The sequence below is a fragment of the Asterias amurensis genome, chromosome 4, assembly GCF_032118995.1.
Source record: "Asterias amurensis chromosome 4, ASM3211899v1".
Taxonomy (NCBI): domain Eukaryota; kingdom Metazoa; phylum Echinodermata; class Asteroidea; order Forcipulatida; family Asteriidae; genus Asterias; species Asterias amurensis.
The window spans coordinates 4,376,027-4,401,932 of NC_092651.1; the positions used below are offsets into that span (position 1 = coordinate 4,376,027).

At 38.0% G+C, this 25,906-nt stretch overlaps 1 protein-coding gene across 1 annotated transcript; it reads right to left on the minus strand.

The window, feature by feature from the left end:
* Positions 1 to 1,104: 1,104 nt before the first annotated feature.
* On the minus strand, positions 1,105 to 25,548 carry LOC139936742 (glucosamine-6-phosphate deaminase 2-like). Its single transcript, XM_071931644.1, has 6 exons — positions 25,404 to 25,548; positions 23,153 to 23,286; positions 18,016 to 18,117; positions 16,849 to 17,031; positions 14,550 to 14,734; positions 1,105 to 12,156 (listed from the first exon to the last, which is right to left on the minus strand). Exons 2-6 carry the CDS (start codon positions 23,274 to 23,276, stop codon positions 11,908 to 11,910), a joined length of 843 nt encoding a protein of 280 aa, XP_071787745.1. The 5' UTR covers positions 23,277 to 23,286; positions 25,404 to 25,548; the 3' UTR covers positions 1,105 to 11,907.
* Between the last annotated feature and the right edge of the window lie 358 nt (positions 25,549 to 25,906).

Below are 25,906 nucleotides of genomic sequence, written 5' to 3' on the forward strand. Positions count from 1 at the left end.
GTATGCTTGAAACATTCTTCATGCTGTTCAAAGACTAGATGTTTAAAAGTCTGTCATTTTTGTTAAGAGTTGACTGAATTAAAGTGTTATTTTTCTTTACAAAACATGGTGGATATTTTACCATTGGGACGAAATTTATTATTGGTCAATTTAGGACATTCGAGTCTCTGTTCAAAGACCTTCGCATGGACCAATCACAACAACAGAACAAGTCACTATCCTTAGTTAGCATTGTTGGCACTGAAATGGATCAATCACAACAACAGATTGCGTCGAGTTATCACGTTACGAGTATTAGATTGTAACGTCTTGGACCAAGACTAGACATTACATGTACCTTGTGTAGATGAATTGGCTGGAGTCAAATACTAAGGGTATATTGCAGCCATTAGGGGGCCTGTTCCTTCCTATACCCAGAACCCTCGCACATGTTACAACTCCGGAGCTTTACAGACAACACAAATCAGGTTGACATACTCAGCAATGCACAGGCAGTTTGTTTGGATAGTTAACACGACAAGTTTCACAAAAGAAGACATTTTATAACTTAAATACAGCACGGATAGGATTTTCTTTAAAGTCACTGGACACTATAGGTCATTGCCAAAGACTAGCCTTCACAGTTAGTGTATCTCAACATATGCATAAAATAACTGTTTCAGCTCTTGCTCTCGACCAATAGGAATGAAGAAACTGTCTTATAAGAACAGGTGCAGTCCATGAAATGCTTCACTTTTTTGAGAAAACATTAAAACAATTATCAATTCTCGATAACGAGAACTACGGATTTATTTTGAACACATGTCATGACATGGCGAAATGTGCGGATACAAGGGTGGTTTTCCCGTTATTTTCCCCCGACGCCAATGTCCGATTGAGCCTAAATTTTCACAGGTTTGTTATTTTATACATAAGTTGTGATAGTTGTGATACACGAAGTGTTGCCTTGGACAATACTGTTTATCGAAATTGTCCAATAGCTTTGAACACATTTTCCTGACCAGAAACGAAACATATCAACTTCAACAGAGTCTAACTAAGTTCTTGTCAAACAACTTTTATTAATGTGAAAGACAATACAAATACAAACTATATTTTGGCAGAACTAAATCGGCAAAGATTTTCATCTTTTAAACTGTAAGAAGTACATTATTTCCAGACAAATTAAAACATTTAAAAGTGTCTTTTTTGGGGAGACATGTCCCTATAGCACATCAAATTAAAACTTCTTCATTGACTTTTGCTTTTCTTATTGAAAATATAACATTGGATCTAATATTACAGTTGGTGATTTTACACAATCTATTTGATTGATTACTGTTTATACATCATACCACTACCATACAGTCTTTAAAACCATACATATGTCAAAACAAAGCTATCTGTTACACAGTACACAAATCAGAAAGCTGGGCAACATTATTTGTCAACCCCATGCCTAAATAATGCCCTTCTTAGAAATATTGAAACAGCATAAATACTTAGTACTTTCCCAGTGAAAAAACAACGACACATTTCTCGGGTGGTATTTGAACCCAAGATCTTTGCCACTCTAAAGCATGTCTTAAGTTAGCCGACTATAGCGCATATAGATCGGTTTAAGACCGCTTGGTGCAATCCGCCCCAGATGTCTTACCATCGAGATTTCATTATCTTTAATAAGAGTCTGGAAGATAAGTGCATTTGATTCCCCAACCCTCTGCTGTAGAATGACCAATCACACTTACACTTTATATATAAACAAGGCACCAAGCTATTTCCCAATTTGGTCCTCACATTGCCTTGGCAAGAAAACAAAATGGCCACAACCTGTGCACCAATATATCTGGTTCCCTCTTAATACCTACATACACCCAATCACACTTACTCTAAATAGGCCACAACCTGAGCACCAATAAGCTCTTTAGTTCTATTGTTATTAGTCCAAGAGTTCAATCAGAACCACATACTCAAAAGAGAGATTGTTCTAATGGTGATACCTCCAACATTTACTTCTATACTATTCATTAAAACATAGTACTTTTTGAGATCCAAGGTGCAAATCCATTTTGCGATACACTCCTTTTTTTCAAATAGTAAAGAGTTCCAAAAAGTAGGAAAAACAAGTCTCTAACCTGACGTTAAAATGATATAGAAATGCCATAAATTTTATATGAGAGAAATTTGAACTATTATGACATTAAATCGACAACAAATTGATTCTGTAATTTCCAAGAGGAATTTTTGTGTCAGCCCAAAGGCCAAAGTCAATGCCTTTTTCATTGAAAATGAGTACATCACAAAACTGATTTCAAAAACTCGCTTTACATTATTACAAGTCTGGCAAGTGGTAGCCAGGCTGGTCTTGTTACAAAGACAAAATAATGTGTGGGTTTTTTTTCGTCAGTTTTGTTTTTGGGTAGTCACAGTGTCAGTTTAGATATTTTTAAATGCTATTTCCTTTGTTTTGAAAGTATTTCAGATAAAAGTATTATTTTGCAATGAGGATTAGTGCTGGTATGAAATTGATAGTCGGCAAACTTTCAGAACTTTCTTAAATACCTGGAACTATTTATCCTGTACTTTGTATTTAAAGGCGACAATACAAATAACCCATTTGTGAGTTAGATTTGAATAATGTCTAGTGCAATAAAGTCATTGATATAAAGTAACAAGTGACTGCTTAAATTTTAATTCCTTCGGCAAGAGACAATTTGTATGTCACATGATTTGGGGCAAGCGTTTTGCAAATAAATCACACATTTTTCAATATTTATCAATCACACACACTAATGTATAAAATTTACTGGGCAAGGTGGAAGATCTGGTTCGGAAGATACAACTTACTACATGTTCACATGGGTAATAACCGAAATAATATTCTTTATCCCCGATGCAAATTTACCATCTCTTATATCGCTGCGGTACCCGCTTCCCCTAGCTCCCGGGCAACCTCAGTAGTCTAGTCGGTAAGACACTGCTCTAGAATTGCAAGGGTCGTGGGTTCGAATCCCACCCAAGTAACATGCCTGTGATATTTGTTCACAGGAGTACTGAGTAATACAGTGCTAACACACATCGGTGTATGGGTAAAAACCAAAATTAATTTATGCACACACTTCTAGTTAGAAAGCCAAGCCTTTTGTATAATTGTGTTTATTTGTTTTCTAAAGTGCATTGAGAGTACTTGCAGTACTGAATTGCGCTATATAAGCATTTCTTATTATTATTATTATTTTGGCAGAGTACTGAGAACAGAACAAAAGGTGGCCTTGTGGGATATTAGCGAGCACGTACATCAGGTTTGAGTTTCCCAGTATCAGAGTACCAATATAGAAATACAATTTTATTTTGAAATCTGGCGAGAGATTCTGTGAGAGTCCGGCTACGCGCATGCACACTCATATTCGCTACAGCATGTAAAGCGGTAACCGCTTTGTACATTTTCAACGTTTTTCTATCAACCGTCATCAAGGTGAATTTCACCCACCCAAATTTTTAATTGTCACAGAACATTATTTAAACATCATGGATACGGCTGTAACAGTCAATGATGTAGAAAACAAGACAAAAAGTGATAACAATACGATGGCATCAACTAGTATTGTTATACCTCTGTACAAATTGTGAAGTTTGATTGGTCGAGAACAAATCATGTGACGTGCAACAAAAACACATGTTACATGGCTCGACGGGTCGGGTAACATGAAAAGTGATGTACACCGGTGTACATCAACTTGATCGTTCCCAGCGTTGGTCGATTTCCAGCCCTGTGTACGAAACAACCGCGGGTTCGAGGGAATTGTTTCTTGTTCGCCTGCTTGTTAAACAATGAATAGTCCATCGTAATAATGTTTGAAGATGACAACGGAACTTCGAGAAGAGGAATAACAATTTTACAAAGGTATAACAAAACAATTGTTGCACGCGGTGAAATGGCACCCTCGGCTTCGCCTCGGGTGCCATTTCCCCCCTCGGGTGTACAAAACGCCATGGACCCCGTCACAGCGTGCAACAATTGTGTATTGTTATGTCATATTAAGCCCAATGCAGTGTCAGTCGCTGGTAACGAAACTGCCATGGCCGTTGGCAATGAAGAAATAGAAACAAATCAGGGGACCTTTCAGAAAGGACTTGCGTCAAAAATTGATAAATTGGAACAGATAATGCAACAACAGGGGTCAAACGCAGTTTGCAGTTTCAAGATATTATCATGAAGACCATGATAAACGGTGAGTATCAGAGTATGAGTAGCAAGTATGAGTATCCAAGTACGAATAGACGATTACCGAATCCCGAGAGCAAGTATCAAAGTAAGAGTATCCGAGTACAAGTATCCGAGTACAAGTATGAATATCCGAGTAAGAGTGTTTTAGTTCAAGTATTTCAGTACGAGTATGTTTTTTTAAATTTTATATATATAAATATGGCATAATCAGGTATGAAAAACATTTATTGGTTATTGAGTGTCAAGCTTAAGACTGTACATTTGGCAACAAGGATATAGATTAGTGTTTTTACCAATAAACAACATGGCACAATTCTCTATACCAGCACCACCACTTGGTTTACAACCTTACCATGGACAAAATTGGCGCAAAACTTCAACAACTTTGCTACTCGAATACATGACAAGGATGACACATTACTTATTGCCCCCTGCTTTCAGTCATTGACCAGGGTGCTGTAGAGACCTACAACACCTTAACCTGGGATGAGGAAAGTGACAGCCACAAATACGATAAAGTCTTTGACAAGTTTGCTACACTCTGCAAAGGCAAGAAAAACACCATCAATGAGCGCTACCTTTTCAACAGTCGTAGCCAACAGTAATACTCATACAAAAAGCATAGTGAAGTCATAGAATTTTTTCTTGGCTGATGTTGAAGGTCCCACGATACTTGGGTTACCATTATGCCTGAAGTTCAAACTCAACTCACTCAACAGTGGAACGTTGCCTCACCCTAATGGAATGTGTTCAAATCTTCCTTACTTCGTCAACGCTACCAGCCAGGGCCTGGCTTCGTCTTTTGGGATTCATGGCCAGTCTCCAAGAGTTAGTACCATCGTGAAGAATGCACATGCTCCCTCTTCAGCTCCATCTGCGGTACAATATTTCCAACTCCCACCTTCATTTTTAACATCAAAATGTTAGACTGCAACATAGATTTTACACTAAAGAGTATTTCTGAGAAGAAATCCAACTTTAAAAATCCTGCCGGACGGAAACATACAGATAAATCTCCAACTACACCACCTACGCTGGCACCACAACAGGCCGTGCACAGCCACCTATCCACCTATATTCCCCGGAACCATGCACTGACAGGCTGCAGACCATTGGCACTGGTTTCCATCAGTTCGTGAAGGATGCTCCCATCGAGATTCGTCGTGGTCAAGACGAACACAACAGGCGGATTATGATGCTAGAAAAAAAATTCAATGCAGCCCTCGAGTTTGAATCCAAATGAATCAGCGATCTCAAGAAACAAGTGAAAGAATAGGAAAATCTGGCTCCCCTGCTTGAGACCACACAAAACCACCTGGCTGATCATTCAGAGAAGTTGAACAAACTTGAAAGATTCAGTCGGCTTAACAATGTCAGAATAATAGGCCACCCACAGGAAAACAACAAGGATTGTTTGGCTCTCGTCAACAAGATGCTGGAGGAGAAATTTGACATGCATAAAGTCAAATTAGAGCGTGCCCATTGTGATGGCCCTAAGACCCCGGCCGCTCCCAACATCTCGTCAAGTTCAACTCCTATCAAGATAAGGTCAAGGTCCTCCGACACCAACGACAATGTTCCTTACTATTGTGTAGAAGATCTGACACATCAGGACCTACAGCAAAGCCTACAAGAAAGGTAAATGCTACCGGTTCGTGGCTGGTAAGAGGCGAGGCTCCAATGGGTCTGTTGCTGATTTTCACTAGGCCTAAACATTTTCTGCCAAACAGGCCTAAACATTATCTGCCTAACCGTCTGTCATCTGCCTCATTTTGTTTCTTCATTGCCGTCACTGCCATAATCTCACTACCTTGGTGACTTTCTTTAAATGGCAATAGAAAATTGCTTTGCTCAACTTTAGTCTTGGTGCGATGGTTTGTTTATCGTATATTTGACCGTATGTTTACCTTCATCATGGGTCAAGTATGCTCACTACTTTCAACAGCCTGAAGATATAGCTTCACAAGACATCCATTTGGCTTGTCCTACTTGTTTTGTCAAAGCCGACTTTCACCAACGGCACAGTGTCATCAAGATGCTTGAAGATCTCAAATGGCTAACTCTTCGTCAGAGACCGACTCATAACAAAGCAATAATGGTGTACAGGATTGCGCATGGGCTTGTGGCTATACCATGTGGACCACCATTTTCTAAATATTGCCAATGTAAATAGTATTTCAAGATGGCCCACAAAGCCGTGGCGGGAACCAAAAACGTATTTAAGCCATTTTCTTTTAGGAAGTGTTTTGATTATTCATTTGCTCTTGTTCAGTAATTTATTTTACGTAACTTTGATATGATTTATTGTTGAAGTTTAGTGTTTAAGTTGTCACATAATTCCTATGAAGACAGCCGTCTATAACAGATACTTCGATTGTCGTCATTCTTTCAGATATTAAAATAACAGAAGCCCAAACCTCAGCGACCCATAATTTAATGAGTGTCACAAAATGGTGGAGAATCCGATTTTGAGGAAAACCTTCGGTCAAATAACCAGCACCTGATCACAACAAATCCGGGTCCCGAAAATCTACAGCTACATGAGTATACGAAGCAACAAATCTACCAGTAGGCCGGTCTGAAAAGCATCCAGCCTTGGTCAGTTTCCATCTTGTTCTTTCTTCTCGGATCCCTGGTATGTAATCAACCCTTTGTTCGCTGTATTGGTATGCTGTTATTGTTGTTCATTCTGCAGTAGTTAAACCTCAGCGGCAACAAGCAGTTACCTTTGACGCACTGTTCATTTATGTTTATTGTAAAGTGTTTAATTGTTATCCCATAACTCCTTTGAAGACGGCCGTCTATAACAGATATTTCGATTGTCGTCATTCTTTCAGATATTAAAACAAAAGAAGCCCAATCCTCAGTAACCCATATTTTAATGAGTGTCACACCTCATTCCATCAAGATCTGGCTTCCTTTACCAACATTCCTTCATCCCAAGCGCCATCTGTCTGTGGAACCAGTTACCAGACACAGTTGTAACAGCTCCATGACTGGACCAGTTCTGGAGTCAGCTGTCCAACCTAAGGCTCCATTAACCAAGCCAGCCACCAGTTTTGACTTGCACTAGCAGCCTACATGCATCTGTACATACATGTACACATATTTTTTGGTGAGCTTTTTGCCGTGTTTCCTGGGCCTGCTCACTCGTGCATTTTTCGAAGCGACTTCATAGTACGATTTTACTCACATGTGAGGACTGTACTTGTATAGGAAGAAGAAAAAGAAGAAGCAGAAAAAGATAAAGGAAAAAAGAAGAGGTCATTCCAGCAAAGTATGGATCAATCGGCAAAGTAGGCATAGCAGATTATGTAGGTGGCAAGACAGAGGCAGAACACGACTAGAACTTGCACATCTCATGAGAGTTGCACGCGCACACCAACGTAGAGATAAACTTCTGGGTAGCTCAACACAACAACAATATGATCAAAGGCCCAGAAACTTTGCGGAAATTGTGGTACTTTTCACAAGAGACGTGAATGCATCGCCTACGGCAAGACTTGTGACAAGTGCAACAAAAAGAATCACTACGATGATTATTGACGAGGCAGCCGCCGCATCTATACCGTCAACCCCGACTCCTACTCGGAGGAGGAAACCTGTATCGTGGATGAGCAAGAACTTTTCCACATTTGAGCTCTGAACCAAACCAACCTGAACTTGAAGCATGACATCCACATGGCAAACATGTTCCCATCCAACTTGACACTGCAGTGTGGTGAGCGTTGTAATGTACTACCAAGATATACAATGTCATTGCAACGCCTAAGTCTATTGACAGTTCTAATAAGCCAACTACGCTTATAGCATATAATAAAATAATAATAATTACACATCATTTATAAAGGCGCACTAAATCTGATGTAAAACCATTCAAAAGCGCCGGTCATGATGGAAAAGAGGAAATTCTCAAGTGGTGAAAAGCAAGTGTGAACAGGTGTTTCTTAGTTGCTGCTGAAAAATGGAGATGTTATGTATTTCCCTGAGGTCTTCAGGGAGTAAATTCCAGAGCCTGTCCCTGTAGCTGGCTAGATGAGACTGGGAAACAAGGAGCACGTTACATATGGAGGGAACGAGCTCCACACGGTTGGACAAGCTTCACTGCCATGTCACATCGAATCATCACAGACTGATCACATGATTGACTTTCACATTGTTGATTCTCAAGTGAAAGCTATACTCGGATTGACTGATTGTCTCCACCTAGGCCTGCTGTCTGTTCATAACATGGTCTATCACGTTTCAACTGACACAACATCGACACAGATCTTCACAGATTACAAAGACCTGTTCGACAGCTCTCTCGGGTCATCTACCCTATAACCAATGACCCTAATGCCACACCAGTTGTACGCCCCCCCCCCAACAAATGTGGGCGTTAAGTTCACATCCAACTTCTGACACCATTTTAAGATGATACAACTTCGTATGTTAGTGGTTATAGTCAAGCTTTATTCCAGATTATGAGAAATGACTGTTACATGCGGGCGGCCATGTTATAAGGTGATACAATGCATTGTGGGACACCATATACTCAAAATAATTATTAGCATAAAACTTTACTTGGTAATGAGTAATGGGGAGAGGTTGATAGTATAAAACGGCTCCCTCTGAAGTAGCGTAGGTTTCGAGAAAGAAGTAATTTTCCAAGAATTTGATTGCAAGACCTCAGAATTAGAATTTGAGGTCTTGAAATCAAGCATCTGAAAGCACACAACTTCGTGTGACAAGGGTGTTTTTTTTCTATCATTAGTATCTCACAACTTCGACCATCAATTGAGCTCAAATTTTCAAAGGTTAATTATTTTATGCATATGTTGAGATACACCAAGTGAGATGACTGGTCTTTGACAACTACCAATAGTGTCCAGTGTCTTTAACTTTGGGGGAGCAAATTCACACACCGGCGAGGAGACATGCTCTGTCTGCTACAAGCGAAACAACTTCACTGGAATAAGAAGAAGCGGAGCCAAAAACGCAACTGGAACTGCAAGACAATCGCTATCATTGACACACTCTACACCAAGTACCAGACAGTGAAGCTTCCAATGAGGACTATGTGTTCTAACAATCAAACAACACCAAGATTCAAGCGTGTTAGCAACGACACTAAGATCCAAGCGTGTTAACAAACAAGAAGATTCAAGCGTGCAGCACCTAAACAGCACAACAAAGTGTCAAAGAAACAAAAGTGTCAACATCGTCATCGAGAGGCAGGCATGTGTACATAGTATCTGTTTATTAAATATTATCAACATACATTATATTATCATTGCGAAAAGCCACTTTTATATCTATATTAAATTTAAAACCTTAAAGGGGCCCAGCATCAAACTCAAGGATCAAAGTGAAGACTAAACACCTGCTGCTTTATCAATTGCCCAACTGTTAAAGTTCAACAGCATCAAACATAAACGTACAAGATCCGCAACAGAACCTTCGAGTATGAGACACAGCACTACACAGGAGACACCTGAAATTCGTCGTGGTCAATCTGGTATCTACCGGCGAATTGACAAGCTAGAGGAAAGCTTCAATACATCTCTGGAATTCGAATCAAAAAGAATCTCCGACCGTGAAGCAAGAATCAAGGAGTTGGAAAAGCTAAACCCAACACTGGAAAATGCTGAACAGCAACTCTCCGACCACAGCGACAAGCTCAATAAACTTGAACGTTTTAGCCGGCGGAACAACGTATGGATCATTGGGCTGCCACAGGAAAAGAACGAGGACTGCCTGGCAGTAGTTTCCGAATTGCTGTCAGACAAGTTCAACATGACAAACATCAAGCTGTAACGAGCTCATCAAGACGATCCCAAGACCCCAGACTGACCCCAACACCTCCTCGTCAAGATCAAGGTCCTTCAACTACAGAGACAAAAGCTCGCCGATCTTTTCCATATTTCTGTGTGGATTTGTCAACAAATCAATGTGGTACATGATAATAGCAACATGGAGGATGTATAGAGAGACATGCTGTGTTTAAGTTGGGTACTTTGAAAGGTGCTACTGCTAAGATAAATATGCTCAAAAGGATGAACAGCCATAGTTTTGGTAAAGGCTCTGCGAGAACTTAATAATAAGAAGAAAATAAAAATAAAAAGATGTTACCGCAAAATCCATCTTAAAAGGGGGCAAAGGCAAGACACAACTTGCCCCTTCATCAAATGGACTGGCTGAGCGAGCTGTGCGTACATTTAAAAACGCATGAACTGAGGTTGTTCATAGAACCTAGGACTGCTATGTGGAATGCTTTGAGCTGTCTGTTCCTTAAACCAACGGAATCGACCCTATCAGCGGGCAGCAACAATTCACAAGTTGTAGGGATATTCAAAAAATAGGATCAAGAGAGACAATGAGACCAACATTGATCGACAGATATAAAACACATTCAAAGACTTAAGTCCACAGGCAGCACCAGTTGGATTCGAACCCATAACATTTCACATCATTGCTGAGTCATTAGGGATTAGGTTTGAAGCCAAGTCATGACACTTGTGTCCCTGAGCAAGACACTTTTCTCTCACTGCTTCTCATCACCCAGGGGTAAATGGGTACCTGTGAGGGCAGAGATGGTTCTTGTGATTGATTTACTGATTGATTGTTTTTGTGATTTGATTGATTTCTTTTGGTTTAATTTTTACTGCAATTTTAGAGTGTTTACTGTATAGTATATAAATGTGAACTTTTTATGAGCTAGGTCACGGAGGGCACATCTTTTTTCTACGACAGTTTTTTTTATTACTTTTGCCCTTCCCTGGACGGCATGTGCTTGTTTTATTGTTTTGTCTGAAGAATTAAAATAAAAATAAAATTAAAATAACTTAGTGGGCTACATACTTTGGCAGCACAGGCTGTGTACTCCCAAGAGGGCTGAGATGTTTCAAGGAATGAAATAAATAGCCCAGTGACCAAAGGTAATAATATCCGAACGCAACGATCATTCTTTGGAATTGCTCTGTATAGAGTCAATATTACTATTATATTATATCACATTATTATACACCATAGGGGAAACTGACTGGGTATTATTTTATAGCAAAGAATTCAGAGATCCAAGTTTGACCGAGGATGGGAAGCCATTTTGACACCTTAAAAACAGCACCAGGTACTCCAATCAATTAAAATTCTATTACACCTCAAACTTCCCTTTATATTATTTCAACTCCCCTACAAAGGAATATGAAACTTCCTGAAAAAAGTTCAGAATCTGACAAATTTCAATGGGAGACTTCGAAACGCTAGGTGGCAGCAGACTTACCGGGTAAATTTCCGATGTGTACATAGTTCTGAGCATGCGCACATTACCGCGAGCAAAGGTTTTACCTGGTAAGTCTTTTGTCACCTAGCGTCCCAAAAGTCCCCCTTTGGAAATTTTGTTATAATTCAATGATAATTACTTGTCACCGTGGTCAAGTGGTTAGACTGCAGGACTTTCAATCACAAGGTTGTTGGTTCGAATCCCCCAGCTATTAACCGCTGATTTTCACAATGACTAGAATAAATATTATCGTCTAGTTACTGAATCACAACTTCTCGATTTGTGTAATTCATAATCATAGACGTTAAACCAATGTTTGTATGAGAGAGAAATCTGAGAGATTGGTTGTTGTCAGCTTGTGGGAGTTTGCCGAGTTCCCTAGATGGGAAGATCATCTATCTAAAACAAACAAACAAACAAACAAACAAACAACCAATCACTTAGTTTTTTGTCTTTTCAACGCTTGTTTATCGCTGGTCTCAATCAGCTTATCATGGACATGCATCAGACCTTTGAAGTATTTCACCGTCTTGACCCTTAACTCCAGAGTGGCGTCTTCGTCACATACTATGATGGTTCTAGGGTGCTGCTGGAAAGCGGACACCGTCCACATGTGGCTGATGCCTTCCTCTACTGCTTTGTATAGAGCGAAGGATTTGTGGGCACCAGTGATGATGATCATGACCTAAGGTGATGAGAGAGAAAAAAAACACTTGATTATTCCAACTTTTGTGTGTGTATGAAAACAATTCTAACATGGTATATTATTTGCAAGATATTGAAAGTAAATCCATTTTTAAAGGCAGTGAACACTATTGGTAACTACTCAAAATAATTGTAACGAGCAATGGAGAACTGTTGATAGTATAAAACATTGTGAGAATCGGCTCCCTCTGAAGTAATGTAGTTTTTGAGAAAGAAATAATTTTCCACGAATTTGATTTCGAGACCTCAGAATTAGATTTTGAGGTCCCGAAATCAAGCATCTGAAAGCACACAACTTCCGTGTGACAAGGGTGTTTTTTTCGTCATTATTATCTCGCAATTTCGAGGACCAATGTAGTAAAAAAAATTCACAGTTTTGTTATTTTGTGCACATGTTGTGATATACCAAGTGAGAATACTGGTCTTCGACAATTACCAATAGTGTCCGGTGCCTTTTAATCATTAGAAAGTCATATTTATCATAAGAACTCATTGCTGCGAGTATTGTTCACATAGAAGTAATGAGATTGCCATCTCAACACGAATGTAACCCGCTCTATCAAATTGAGGAATATCGAGTAAGTTTAATTTTTGAGTTTTATCATATAATCCCAACAAGCAAATCTCAACATTTCAAATAAAATAAAAATCATGATCATATGACCTTCCTGTTCGAAATACTGTGGAATTTTCAATGACATTGACACTACATTTTACAACCCGTTTTTTTTAAAATTTTTTTATAACCCCTCACACACCCATTAAAACAATATTTTTTACAAAATGAAAACATAAATTCTTTTTTTTTAGTCAGACAAACATAAGGACCAAAATTTACAAACAACTCATGAGAAGTTAAGTCATAATGTGTAGAAAACTTCAACATTAAATTTGACAATTTTTACCTGAAATCTTTGAGTAATTTTCGTTGTTTTTTCCAACTTGAAATGCAAGTTTTGTTGCGTCCTAGTCTGAGACAGCGGGGTGCAACGCACCTTGAAACCCCTTGGAGCTATACAGCAAACATCACCCGCGTCTCGTGCATAGCGCTTGTGGATACTCTGCTTGAAGACTAGGGAACAGACTTCATTTGCAATTTTCTCGTGCATGTTTCTCATGATTTTAGCGATATTTCTCACCCAACACAAAGTTTAACTGCAAGATTATTCCTTTAACTTTCAGAATTGTTTGGGTTTGAAATAATTCAATTATGACAAACCACGAAATATTACTGAAGATCAGACACTTTTTTTCTCAAACTTTGATAAACATTCTCCTGGATAAAATTTGCGGCAACACATAGCGAGCGGCAACGACGTCAAATGTAGCTTTGCTCTCTTACGCGTGCCATGGACAAAACCCGCAATGTACACTTGTATCCTGCCTGTATGTTGCGCGCACAGCAGACCCAGGCTAGCGTTCACGCGCCACGCAACAGCACTGGGTCGGGTGATGGCCTCTCACGCTGTATGGATAAACAGACGCCTCGGTCTGTAAGCCATACTAATCTCGCGACGCAAATTTTTGAGGAGAGAGGTCAAATTGATGAGAGAGGGTTTCCTTGTGACTCCAGTAACATGCAATGCAGTCATCGAACGTATCGATGGTGTGTATAAATAGACAGATGAGGTCGATAGCTTCACAACAGTATATGTTGGTGGTGCTGTTGCGTTTGTGCATAGTGCAGAAATCGCGGCTTCAAAAGGGGCGAATGTTTGTCTCTTGGGAGTTTTTTTGATAATTAGGACAAGAACATGGCTCAGAAATCATCTGTTTTTGCATCTTTATTAATGTTTTGACGAAAAGGTAAGACCATAGTATGGCTAATCAACCTAAAAGCACATAAATAAAAAAATTGAAAGTTTTCAATTAAAAAAAAAAAATTATGATTCGTGTTGGGTGTCAAATTACACAAAATGAGACTTTACTCGATATTCCTCATTACAATGTAGCGGGCCACAAATTAACAATTTATTGCAGGCCTGGATTTTCATCTTTGAACGGGCAGGGCCATTTTTTCCATTGGAAGAGCAACTGTTGAAGGGGCATCAAGGCTATTACAATGTGTATGGAGGCCAAGACTAGGGTAATTGAGGTCAAGACAAGGGTATCCGAGGCCAAGATGAGGGTAACAAAGGTAAAAGAGCAGGGTAACACATGTCAAGGCCAGGAACACAGAGCCAAGAACAGGGTAACGAAAAAAGTAAATGAGCCAAGACCAGTTCAGATGTCAAGACAAGGGCAATGGAAGACAGGACCAGGGTAAAGGAGGCCAAGCACAGAGTAACAGAGGCCATGCCTGCGTGTAATTCCAAGCCTGTTAAGATTCCAGATCAAATTTGTACCAAAAACCCCCCAGAAAACACCACTCACCTCTTTGGCGTCCATGACAGTACCAACACCCACTGTTAGTGCGCTTGTCGGTACCTTTGTAATGTCCCCGTCAAAGAATCTTGCATTAGCGATGATTGTATCATGGGCTAAGGTCTTGACTCGTGTCCTGGATACCAGACTAGAACCTGGCTCGTTGAAAGCTATATGACCATCTGGACCTATGCCTGCTCATGGAAAGTATGGACAAAATAAACAAAACTGCTAGTTATTAACAAAATCGTTAAAATTTGACTTCCTTGTAGTTGAGAAGCATTTTGGTGATACCAAAAAGCTCCTGATTCATCTTCTCAGTATTGTATGCAAGGTTTTCTTGGATTACTACTTAGTTAAAATTTTAGGCCTACATTATTTACACTGAAATCTAACTAAGCTAGCAAAATTATTGAAAGCAATGCCTTTAAAGCCATCGGAACAGAAACAAAATTAGAAGTTCACAGATTTACAAATACCTTACAGGGTTTACAGAAGGTAATGGTAAAAGACTTATCTTGAAATATTATTCCATGCAATGCTTTATTTTTTGAGAAAACATTAAAAACAATATCAATTCTCGATATCAAGAATTACGGATTTATTTCAAACACATGTCATGACACGGCAAAACGTGCGGAAACAAGGGTGGGTTTTCCCGTTATTTTCTCCCGACTCCAATGACCGATTAAGCCTAAATTTTCACAGGTTTGTTATTTTATATAGAAGTTGTGATACACAAAGTATGGACCTTGGACAATACTGTTAACCGAAAGTGTCCAATGGCTTTAAATGGCGTAAGAAATATCGGATATGAAATTCCTGCTAAGAAGAAATAGACAAAGGTGATAAGAAGCACAAAGAAATTGATGATGGATATATAAACATATTCAATCCAATATCTAAATGAATTCTGATGCAAATAAAGTTAACTTGATTAAAAGAATAATTAAAGTTATTTAAATTCAGTTCACTAGGCCTACAACTAAATATTCAATTTAACAGAGTACAATTCAAGTTAAATCAGTTAAAATCAATTGTATTCAATGCAATTCAATTCATTTAAAATCAAATTAATCGAAATCAATCAGCTTCAATGCAATTCAATTCATATAAATCAATCAGTTTTAAATCAAAAGCATTTTGATTCAATGCAGTTCTTTTCAAATCAATCAAATCCCGTTAGATCAATGCAATTCATTTCAAATCAAAACAAATTTGATCAATGCAATTATTTTGAATCAATCGAAATAAATTTGGTCAATATAATTTATGTCAAATCAAAATCAATGAAATCATAGCAATACAGATCAATAGGATTCAATGCACTACAATTCAAATCAATTCAATGCAAAAAGCAAGCTTCAATGCAATTCAAACTCAAATCATTCAGATTCAATGCAGTTCAATTCAAATCAAATCAAATCAAGTCATTTATCAATTAGATTCAATGCACATAAATTTCGAATCAATGCACATCAATAAATTCAATACAAATCAATAAATATCAATTCATATCAATTAGAAAATAAGATTCAATTCAGTTCAAATCAAATCAAATCACATAATATCAATTAGATTCAAAGCAAACAAATTCATTTCAAATCAATGCACATAAAATATATGTAAATTCGATGCAATTAAAATCAATCGATATCAATTAGAGTAAAAGATGCAATTCAACTCAAGTCAATTCAAATCGAATCAAATCAAATCAAATCAATTAGTATCAATCAGATGCATTTCAATTCGACATAAAATTCAATAAAACCATTAAACATCGGTCATATGTGCAATACCATCAAATTAAAATCAATTCAGTTCATATCAATGCACATCAAATTCAATAGACACAATGCAATCCAATTCAAATGAAATCATATCACAATCGTCAATACTCATTTCAACATTGTCAAATGCACAACAACATCCTGAAGCCCGGTTCATACTTCCTGCAAATGCGATTGCGATACAAATTTTGAAGATAAAGGGCTGTTCTTGCACCAAATGTTTCGCAACAGATGCAAATTATTCAGTGCGAATTTGTGACGCAAAAATTTGTTTCTTATTTGTAAATAATATTTGAAAAACAACATCCTGAAGCCCGGTTCATACTTCCTGCAAATGCGAATACAATACAAATGTTTACGTTACAGTGCTGTTTTTGCACCAAATGTTTCGCAACAGATGCAAATTATTCAGTGACGCCAAAACTTGTATCTCATTTGTACTCGCAGTAAGTTGAACCTGGCTAAACTCAATACAAAAGTTGTATTAAAAATTTCATTTCTCCTTTGTATGATCTTACCTCCTATAAAAAGTTCTATTCCTCCGGCTTTGGTGATTTCCTTCTCATAGTTCTCGCACTCTTCCTGAAGGCTCTCCGCGTTACCATTCAGAAGATGTGCATTTTCTGGCAAGATGTCGATATGCTTGAAAAACTGATTCCACATAAAGGAATGGTAGCTCTCCGGGTGATCCCTCGCCAATCCTTTCATAAATAAAAAGAATAAATACACGTTTTTAAATACAAATTTGTGTTTAAAGGCAGTGGACACTATTGGTAATTACTCAAAATAATTATCATCATAAAACCTTTCTTGATTACGAGTATTGGGGAGAGGTTGATGATATAAAACATTGTGAGAAGCAGCTCCCTCTGAAGTGACGTAGTTTTCGAGAAAGAAGTAATTTTCCACGAATTTGATTTCGAGACCTCAAGTTTGGAATTTGAGGTCTCGAAATCAAGCATCAGAAAGCACACAACTTCGTGTAACAAAAGTGTTTTTTCTTTCATTATTATCTCGCAAGTTTGATGACCGATTGAGCTCAAATTTTAACAGGTTTGTTATTTTATGCATATGTTGAGATACACCAAGTGAGAAGACTGGTCTTTGACAATTACCAATAGTGTCCACTGCCTTTAAAGGATTTGGGTACTTTTTGTAACACAAAACACAATGTCCACAGAATTACATTAAACTTACACCGTTTGAAGACAATGATAGTAGAAAGCGTACCTTAAAATATTAGTTGCTGAGGTGGTGCTACAGTTTTTGAGATATGAGTAAAACAATGTCACATGAAAATACGTTTTTACATGCTAAAATAAATTTTGTCTAATAATCACCGAGACGAAAATTATTTTCATGACATTGTTATACTCATGTTGAAATGATGGCATTTCTACCGTTTGGTAACCCCTGGGGTTATAGATTCCAATAAGCTTTTGGAAACAGTATCCAAAGCACTAAATAAGTAGACCAATGAGCAGGATTTCTTTATGTGTGGAAACAAATACTGCCTGATTTCCTTCACCAGGCCGACATAAAAAGCCTGAATTCAGCCAAAAGTCTGAACAATCTCATCCCTGTGTTATAGACTTTTTCTGGCCGAAGCTTTTTGTTTCAGCCAGAGTAAGCTAGACCAAACCCGTTTGTGATTATTTTTTTAACACCAAATGAATATTACATACCTACGTACTCATCCATATTGAATGTCTTGACATATTTGAAGGAAAGATCTCCAGCTTTGTGAAACTCGATGAGTTTCTTGTACATGCCGATTGGAGTGCTCCCTGAGATAAAAGAATTCATAATAATAGTAAATATTAGAATGTTATACAGCGCACGTATCCACCAATTAGGTGCTAAAGGTACTTGAAAAAGAGAAACACTATTTAAAGGTAGTGGACACTATTGGTAATTACTAAAAATAATTATCAGCATAAAACCTTACTTGGTAACGAGTAATGGGGAGAGGTTGATAGTATAAAAAATTGTGAGAAACGGCTCCCTCTCAAGTGGCGTAGTATTCAAGAAAGAAGTAATTTACCACGAATTTGATTTTGAGACCTCAAGTTTAGAATTTGAGATCTCAAAATCAAGCATCTAAAAGCACACAACTTCGTGTGACAAGGGTGTTTTTTGTTTCATAGTTATCTCGCAAGTTCGACGACCAATCGAGCTCAAATTTTGTTTATATATATACACTAAGTGAGAAGACTGGTCTTTGACAATACCAATAGTATACAAATATTGACTGCTTCGAGTGCTATGGTTAAAACTATGACTCCCGAGGTGATCCCCGGAGCGTTCTATTTTCCCGAGGCGAAGCCGAAGGAAAATAGAACGCTCCGGGGATCACCGAGGGAGTCATAGTTTTTAACCATTGCACGAGTAAAAGCAGTCAATATTTGTTTTATAACACCCCAAACATTTCTAAATACTGTACTGTTATTATTAAGTTACAGACCTGAATGCTACAATCCACGGACGACGCGAATACAGATTGCAAACACTTTTACTTACTGTGTTGCATGTAGTGTCGCGCAATCCGAAGTGGTTACAGACTATTAATTTATCATCCCAGTATACGCAACGGACGTCTGGGTACTGCACGCCATGTGCTAGTCTGTTGGACTAGCGCATGGCAAACCGACGCTCTATCACACGGCCGTCGTCTGGCAAAACTAAGACATGTCATGTGACGCGCTCTAAACCAATGAGCAGGCAGAATACTTGCAAGGGGTGTTATAATGTCCACTATCTTTTTCGGCCTTGTTGGATATGGGACGCAGAAGCGCATATTTTTCCGTATTTCACTTGCACTTGTGTGATAACTTTTAATATTGTAACAGAAACCCCCTAGGAAATACCAGTCACGGGAGTTATTAAATGATTTGCTAGATAATTTACCAAAAGAAAAATGAACCAGCCAATCATTTTTGGACTCGCAAACAGCATAACTATTTCCAGTTGTCGTCACTGTAATTTTCTAGCGACTTTTTATTCTACTAACAAACATTACTTCCAAATCTAGTTTCATACAAAACAAGGGGTAGCCATAATGTATGCTGTAATTTTGACCAAACCATCGGACCTTTACACTTCATTGATTCACCAAAATAAACCGAGGATATAGATTTAAAATAATGAATGCTGTAAATCCACTTCTAAGTATAGTCTAGAATAAATTACCTAATGGAGCCCTAAAAGTCAGTCCAGTGTGTCTTTTGTATACGCAGCAACGTTTAAAGCATTTATTTGGGTAAACTAGGTCAAATAAATAGGCAGACAAATTTTGACAAGGGTGCAAAAAACACTTGTAAACAGACCTGTTGACTATATAGAGATTATATTTTGATATGACATTAATCCAAACGTGTCGTGTGTTGTATGACTGAAGTTAAGGAAACCAAATTGCTTATCAATCATTAGGAGAAGGTGTTTGTGGCATGGTTGGCAGTAGATGTGCTTTATTATGTATTGTATTGTGACAGCATTGAAATAAATATTACTGAATGAATGAATAGATTGCACTAAAGCACCCTGTGACACGCACAAGGGTGTTGTAAATTAGTCTTATCATTTATCATTAGGGCTTTGAATTGACCCATTTCACAATGTGCAGTGCACTTGCACAAAGGATCTTGTCTGCCACTTTATGGGTCAACAAGTAGACATTGGAATTAACAATGATAAAAGGCCTGGAAATGGCCTCTGTTGCCCCTGGTCTTGGTCTTGGTGCCCCATTCAAAAGTTTCCTAACGACTAAAAGATTTTCCAATGGGAGAGCCCTTTGCAAAATGAAAATGTAGGCCTGTACATACATGTATGCTTCGTTTTTGAAAGAGCAAGGGCACCAAGGCATTTTCTCCGTGGCAAAGGGCACACTATATAAGGATATTGAAATTTCTATAAGAGCATTTCAAGGACACCAAGGGCAACAGAGGCATGGAGGCAATCGCCTTTGTTGCCTCCCGGAAAGATCAGGCTTGATAATGGCCTAGCCCTCTTAAAAGATGAATTTCCAGGCCGGTGGTAATAATTTGATGCAAAATATCAAACTTATGGAAAAATGAAAAATGGAAATGGAAATGATACCACAGACAGGAAACTTTGTGTACTTTGTGATAAACATCCCTTCCAGTAAGTTCTATTCAGTTACACCTACCATCAGGGCCCAATTTCATAGAGCTGCTAAGCATTAAAATTAGCTTAGCATGAAATTTCATCCTTGATAAAAACCTTGATAAAAACAGGGTTACCAACCAAATTTCCTGTTGTACTGGTATTCAGCTGTTGTTTGCTTATCCTGAAAGTCACTTGAAAATTTGGTTGGTAATCCTGTTTTTATCAAGACAAAAATTTCATGCTAAGCAAATTTTTGTGGTTAGCAGCTCAATGAAATTGGGCCCAGGTCAGTAAAGTTTTCAAACAATTTAGGTAAAAATAACTTTTTTAAACTTTCATTCAAGTAACACTCACTTCCCACCTATTCTTTATGCCTTCTTATATGCAGACAAAATTCTCTCAGCGTAAGTTTGCTGCCACATCCCATCAAAAAAGCATTGTAAAAACTACTGAGCCATACTAGCACTCTGTAGAACCAAAGCAGTTCAATGTGTGTCTGTGCCCGGACTGTATTGTGGATGTAGAGTCTCATGGAGCCAGACTTGAACATCCTTGTGTTGCATGGGTTTTATTTTAAAACTCATGTGATCACCAAGTTGTGGTTTTTTGCACAAATCAGTGTGGAAAGTGACAAATTGCAGCTGGGATAAACAGTTCACTAGTACAGCTTCAAGCTCAATGCTTTAACTTACAGGTAAATGCTATTAAAAAAAATCCTACCTTTATATTAAATAATCAATATGTTTGCAAAATTAAGTTTGGTAAAATTAACTCACAAAATTTGAAAATTAGTGGTGGTCGGGTTTTTTGACATCGACCCTGGCAGGCACCCATTATTACCCCTGGTGAAGAGTAGGCCTGGGCGAATAATTTGAATATCCAGTTAATGGCGAATAGGTTTTGACGAATGCCTTTTTTTCCTTAACCGGATATCCGCAATGGGCGCGAATACCTAGTTATAAACTGGATAGTCCTGTAATTACAACCAAGTAACCGGATATTCTTTAATTATCCGAATATCCGCGGTTGTCGGGCGACAATTGATAGGAATGTTTTGTCTGAATCCTTAAGAAACTTCTATTAAGACAGCATAAAACAGCATAAATTAAGTATTTATAACTATGCTCACCTCTGTGAAGAGTTAAATCAATGACATTTCTGACGTAATTGTTCAAAGATTACGAAAGTTTTCCTTCACGCAAAGTCAATCACGATCTAAAGAATTAGCAAATCGCCATCTTTAAATTAGATCCGGTTATTTTTTATGAATGAACCGAGTGACACTGTTTAAAACTAATATCAATCCGCCCATAAGATCTCATTACAAACAAACAGCGCCCTCTCTCTTTTTTTATTTTTTTAAATAGCGCCCTCTACGGCCAAAAAAACCTATTCGAATATCTGGTTAATTTCGGATAGTTGGCCAGCGGTAACCGAATACCAAAATTTCACTATTCGCCCAGCACTAGTGAAGAGCTAAGCAATTATAGTATAGCCTTTTGCACAAGGACACAAGTGTCATGTCTGAGACTCAAACCAACACCGCCATGACTTAAAGACACTGGATACTTTTGGTAATTGTCAAAGACCAGTCTTCTCACTTTGTGCATCTCAACATTATGCGTAAAATAAACCTGTGAACAGTTTTATTGTGAAAAGTTGAACTCATTTGGTCGTTGAAGTTACGAGATAATAATGGAAGAAAAAACACCCTTGTCACATAATGAATTTGTTTGCTTTCAGATGCTTGATTTCGAAATCAATTCAAATATTGTTTCTGAGAAATTACATTTTTTCTGTTACTTCACAGAGAGCTGTTTCTCACAATGTTTTATACTATCAACCTCTCCCCATTACTCGTTACCAAGTGAGGTTTTATGCTAATAATTATTTTGAGTAGTTACCAATAGTGTCCACTGCCTTTAATCAATATGTTGTTAGTGACTCTTTTAGGGCCACTGATTTTCCGTTTCAGAAAAACACAAATTCCGTTTGACAAAAACATGAATTCCGTTTCAGGCACAAAAAATTCTGTTTCATGTTTTTTAATTAGATAAAAGGTTGTTTAATACCCAGGGAGACACTTATAAACAAAAATTTTGGATAAGTTGCACTGCTGACTTCGAAAATGTTAATTTGAACTGACATTTTTCTAAAAAACACTAAAAAAAGATTTTTTTATTTTACTTTTATTAAATTGTGTCTGCTGATCGATGCAACAGAAACATGTAAACAGCCGTTGCACTGTGGCTGCAGTGTCAACGCACATGACGTGATAGACTTGATCCAAGTCTAAAAACTGCATTTGTTTCTCTGCATCAGCCACATTGCATGCATTGTAGGCTAATGACGGGAGAATGCAATTGCATTAGTTTTGGCCTGAAGAATATGAAAAAAAAAAAAATTCCTAAAACTGAAATACCGTTTTCCGTTTCAAAGGGCGAATTCCGTGAATTCCGTCCATTTTCTGGGATCGCGGAAAATCAGTGGCCCTACTTTTTCAATGTCAAAGTTATACATATATACAATCTATTTTGTGTATTCCACAAATGCTAATAATATCATACACAATCTGTAACTGTAAAAACTGCAACTCTAAAAATAAGTGTAATTCAAAAATCTGGGAATTTTAGGTTCAAACCGTTAAAAATAGCAGTCATTGTAAGAGTTTAGGCAAGCAGGGTGGTATTCACTTACCAGTTGGCAACCCCAAGGTGAAATATCTGTCTGCATCTGGGTTGAATTCCAAGATACGATTGCGTACATACTTAGCAGCCCACTCACTGGCTTTACTGTAGTCGTCAAGAATAACCAGCCTCATTTTAAATTTCCTGTTAAAACAACAAAAGATGAGTTCAGTATCAGCTTTATAGACGATGTGACCTATGACGTCACTCAAAAACAATAATATGATTCGCGCACATACCATGTTTTTGTTTGGCAGCCAGCTAGAAAGTGTATGCAATCTTACCATGACTACACATCTTTTTGCCTGGTGAAACATGACGTATACAGTGTTTTGTCAACAGAGGGCGGTTTGAATGTAAACATAGGTCACATTGCTATGTACTAGAGCTCTCACAGAAAATGTTGTAGCTATGGTGGGCTGTGCCCAGGAGTCCAGGGGTGGATTTCACAAAGAGTTAGGACTAGTCTTATCGCGAGTTAGGACCAGTTACTCGTCCTAACTTAGGAATATCCATGCAATTTGTATATCTCCTAGGACTAGTCCTAACTAACTCTTTGTGAAATCGCCCCCAGCACTCTGAGCAAAATACAATATATTGTGCCACCAGGCACAGACTTCAAATTGTCCACTGTGCATTGATGTGACTCACATCAATGCACAGTGGACACAGCTAATGATAAAGGAGTATCAAACGTCACAGAGAAGAACACAGTCAAAAAACCATTGACTTTATTGCATGGCCCCATCACACAAATAGTTTGGAAATCTGGCCCACTTCAGTAAGAATGGCCCTATAATTAAACAAGAAAATTTTGTTGATCTGCTCGCCTTGGTTGACTTATTTTGCCGACCACTAAAACTGGTCTAGCTACAAAACTGCTCAGAGACAAATTCTCAGCTAGCATCATTCATGTGGTGAGAGTCATTATAATATTGGCCCCTTGCACGCGCGTCACACGCGGCACCTGGAGCCACGCTCACCATGTAGGTGGGCAAGTTAGGTTTACGTGTATTAAGGCCTAAAATGCGTACTTCACTGCATAACGCACAGCATACTCTATGCATAGAGTTATATATGAAAACGCACAGTGAAATTGCCCACCAGTATGGCGCATTCAAGATTTTTCTGATGATGACGTCAGGTGAAATGGGTCAATAGTCTGGAGCTGGGATCCAGGATTCCAGCTCTTCAGAGGTACATTGAAATGATGACATGTCCACCTTTTGATTAGGCAAAAAAAAAAAAAAAACTTTTTTTTTTTTTTAACCCAAAAATGTTATACATTATTTTATTTTATTTAATAATCTCAGAAAAAAAAATTTGAAAAAAAAATTTGAAAAAAACCCCAGCCAATTGTCTATAAAAAATGTGATGGGCCCCATTAATATAAAAATAAATCCTTCTACTTAAAAAAAATGCAGGATTCTATAAATGTACATATTTTTTGGGTCGCCTAACCCCCATGGAGATTGATATTCCCTGTGTGATTTTAATAAATAGCATTCGAGTGCAATCTCCTTACTACAATTGTATAACTATATTTTTTATCGTTGGCAGTGGTCTGGTTTTACACATCTAAGACAACAGTTTTTATACTAACCTTGATATCCCCAGTCCAACTTGTAATCATTGTGTAGGCCTATTTATGTCAAAAACTTAATTTAATTTACAGGCAATGTTATTTACAAGCCTGCAGCAAAGTTGATAGAACTGTTTGAATTTGAAAAAGCCCTACGACTAAAGTAAAAATAGAAAGAGAAGATTTGTTTTTTATTTTGGGAAAAGTTTCCATATCCTGCCACCACTTTTTAATTTGTTATGAAACAAAATAGAATCTATTCTATTACTAAAATTATTAGTGATTCCTTTTTGTAAAAATAAGTGAAAAGGAGGTGGTGGCAGGATACGGAAAGTTTTCCTCAGAAAAGTTTCCGTATGGTGCCACCACTTTTTCATTTAAATTGATAGGTAATAGTATGTATTGTATCTAATTTACTTCGAGAATGAGATATTCCTTTTTGTAAAGATGAGTGAAAAAGTGGTGGCGCCATGCAGAAAGTTAGGAAGTTATCCTAGGCCTATAGTGTCCAGTGCCTGAATTAAAGGGCATAACAAATGCACCCTTAACCATTAACTCTACGGGACGTTTTTCTTCCAGGTCGTCCCACCTGAGGTCAGGTGACCAGGTCCAGGGTCCAAAAAAATGCAAGTACCAAAACTATTCCCTCTCTAAATAACAACATAAACGTCCTTCTTACCCTTTTCTCAAGCTGAAAAACAAACCGCAAGCCTCAAGAAACACAACAAAGACAAATTTGCTGCACAGTTGGTGAACTTAGAAGGAAAAATTAGTGTTTTGACGAGCGGACTTGTACGTAGAGAACGTGCGAGTTGTCCGTACCGTGCGTGAAATGAAGTCACCAAACGGAAATCCTGCCCGCTACACCAGCCCGTACTTCTAGGTACCAGACCGAGATTTACATTATAACATACGGCATAATAGTCTGTTAACCAATTTGCACATGGCCTTCACAACACGAACATTGGAGGGCGCTGTTTCAACTTAATGGTTGCGCTGTCTCGAAAAAGGGGGCGTGTCAAGTTACTATGTCAAGTTTGGACTTGGATTTGGTTGTTTTAAAAGTGTTTTAGCCGACAAGAGCTCCATTCATGAAGATACACATAATAATAAAAACAAAAATTGTTTATTTGTTCAAGTTGTCTGATGTTATTATTTACATCGGGGATAATTATTGTATGA

Coding starts and splice junctions, on each gene's coding strand:
- LOC139936742 (XM_071931644.1), bottom strand. CDS start 23,276: ATGAGGCTGGTTATTCTTGACGACTACAGTAAAGCCAGTGAGTGGGCT. Junction 17,032..18,015: donor CAATATGGATGAGTACGTAG/GTATGTAATATT, acceptor TATTTATGAAAG/GATTGGCGAGGGATCACCCG. Junction 12,157..14,549: donor CTGTCATGGACGCCAAAGAG/GTGAGTGGTGTT, acceptor TCATCACCTTAG/GTCATGATCATCATCACTGG.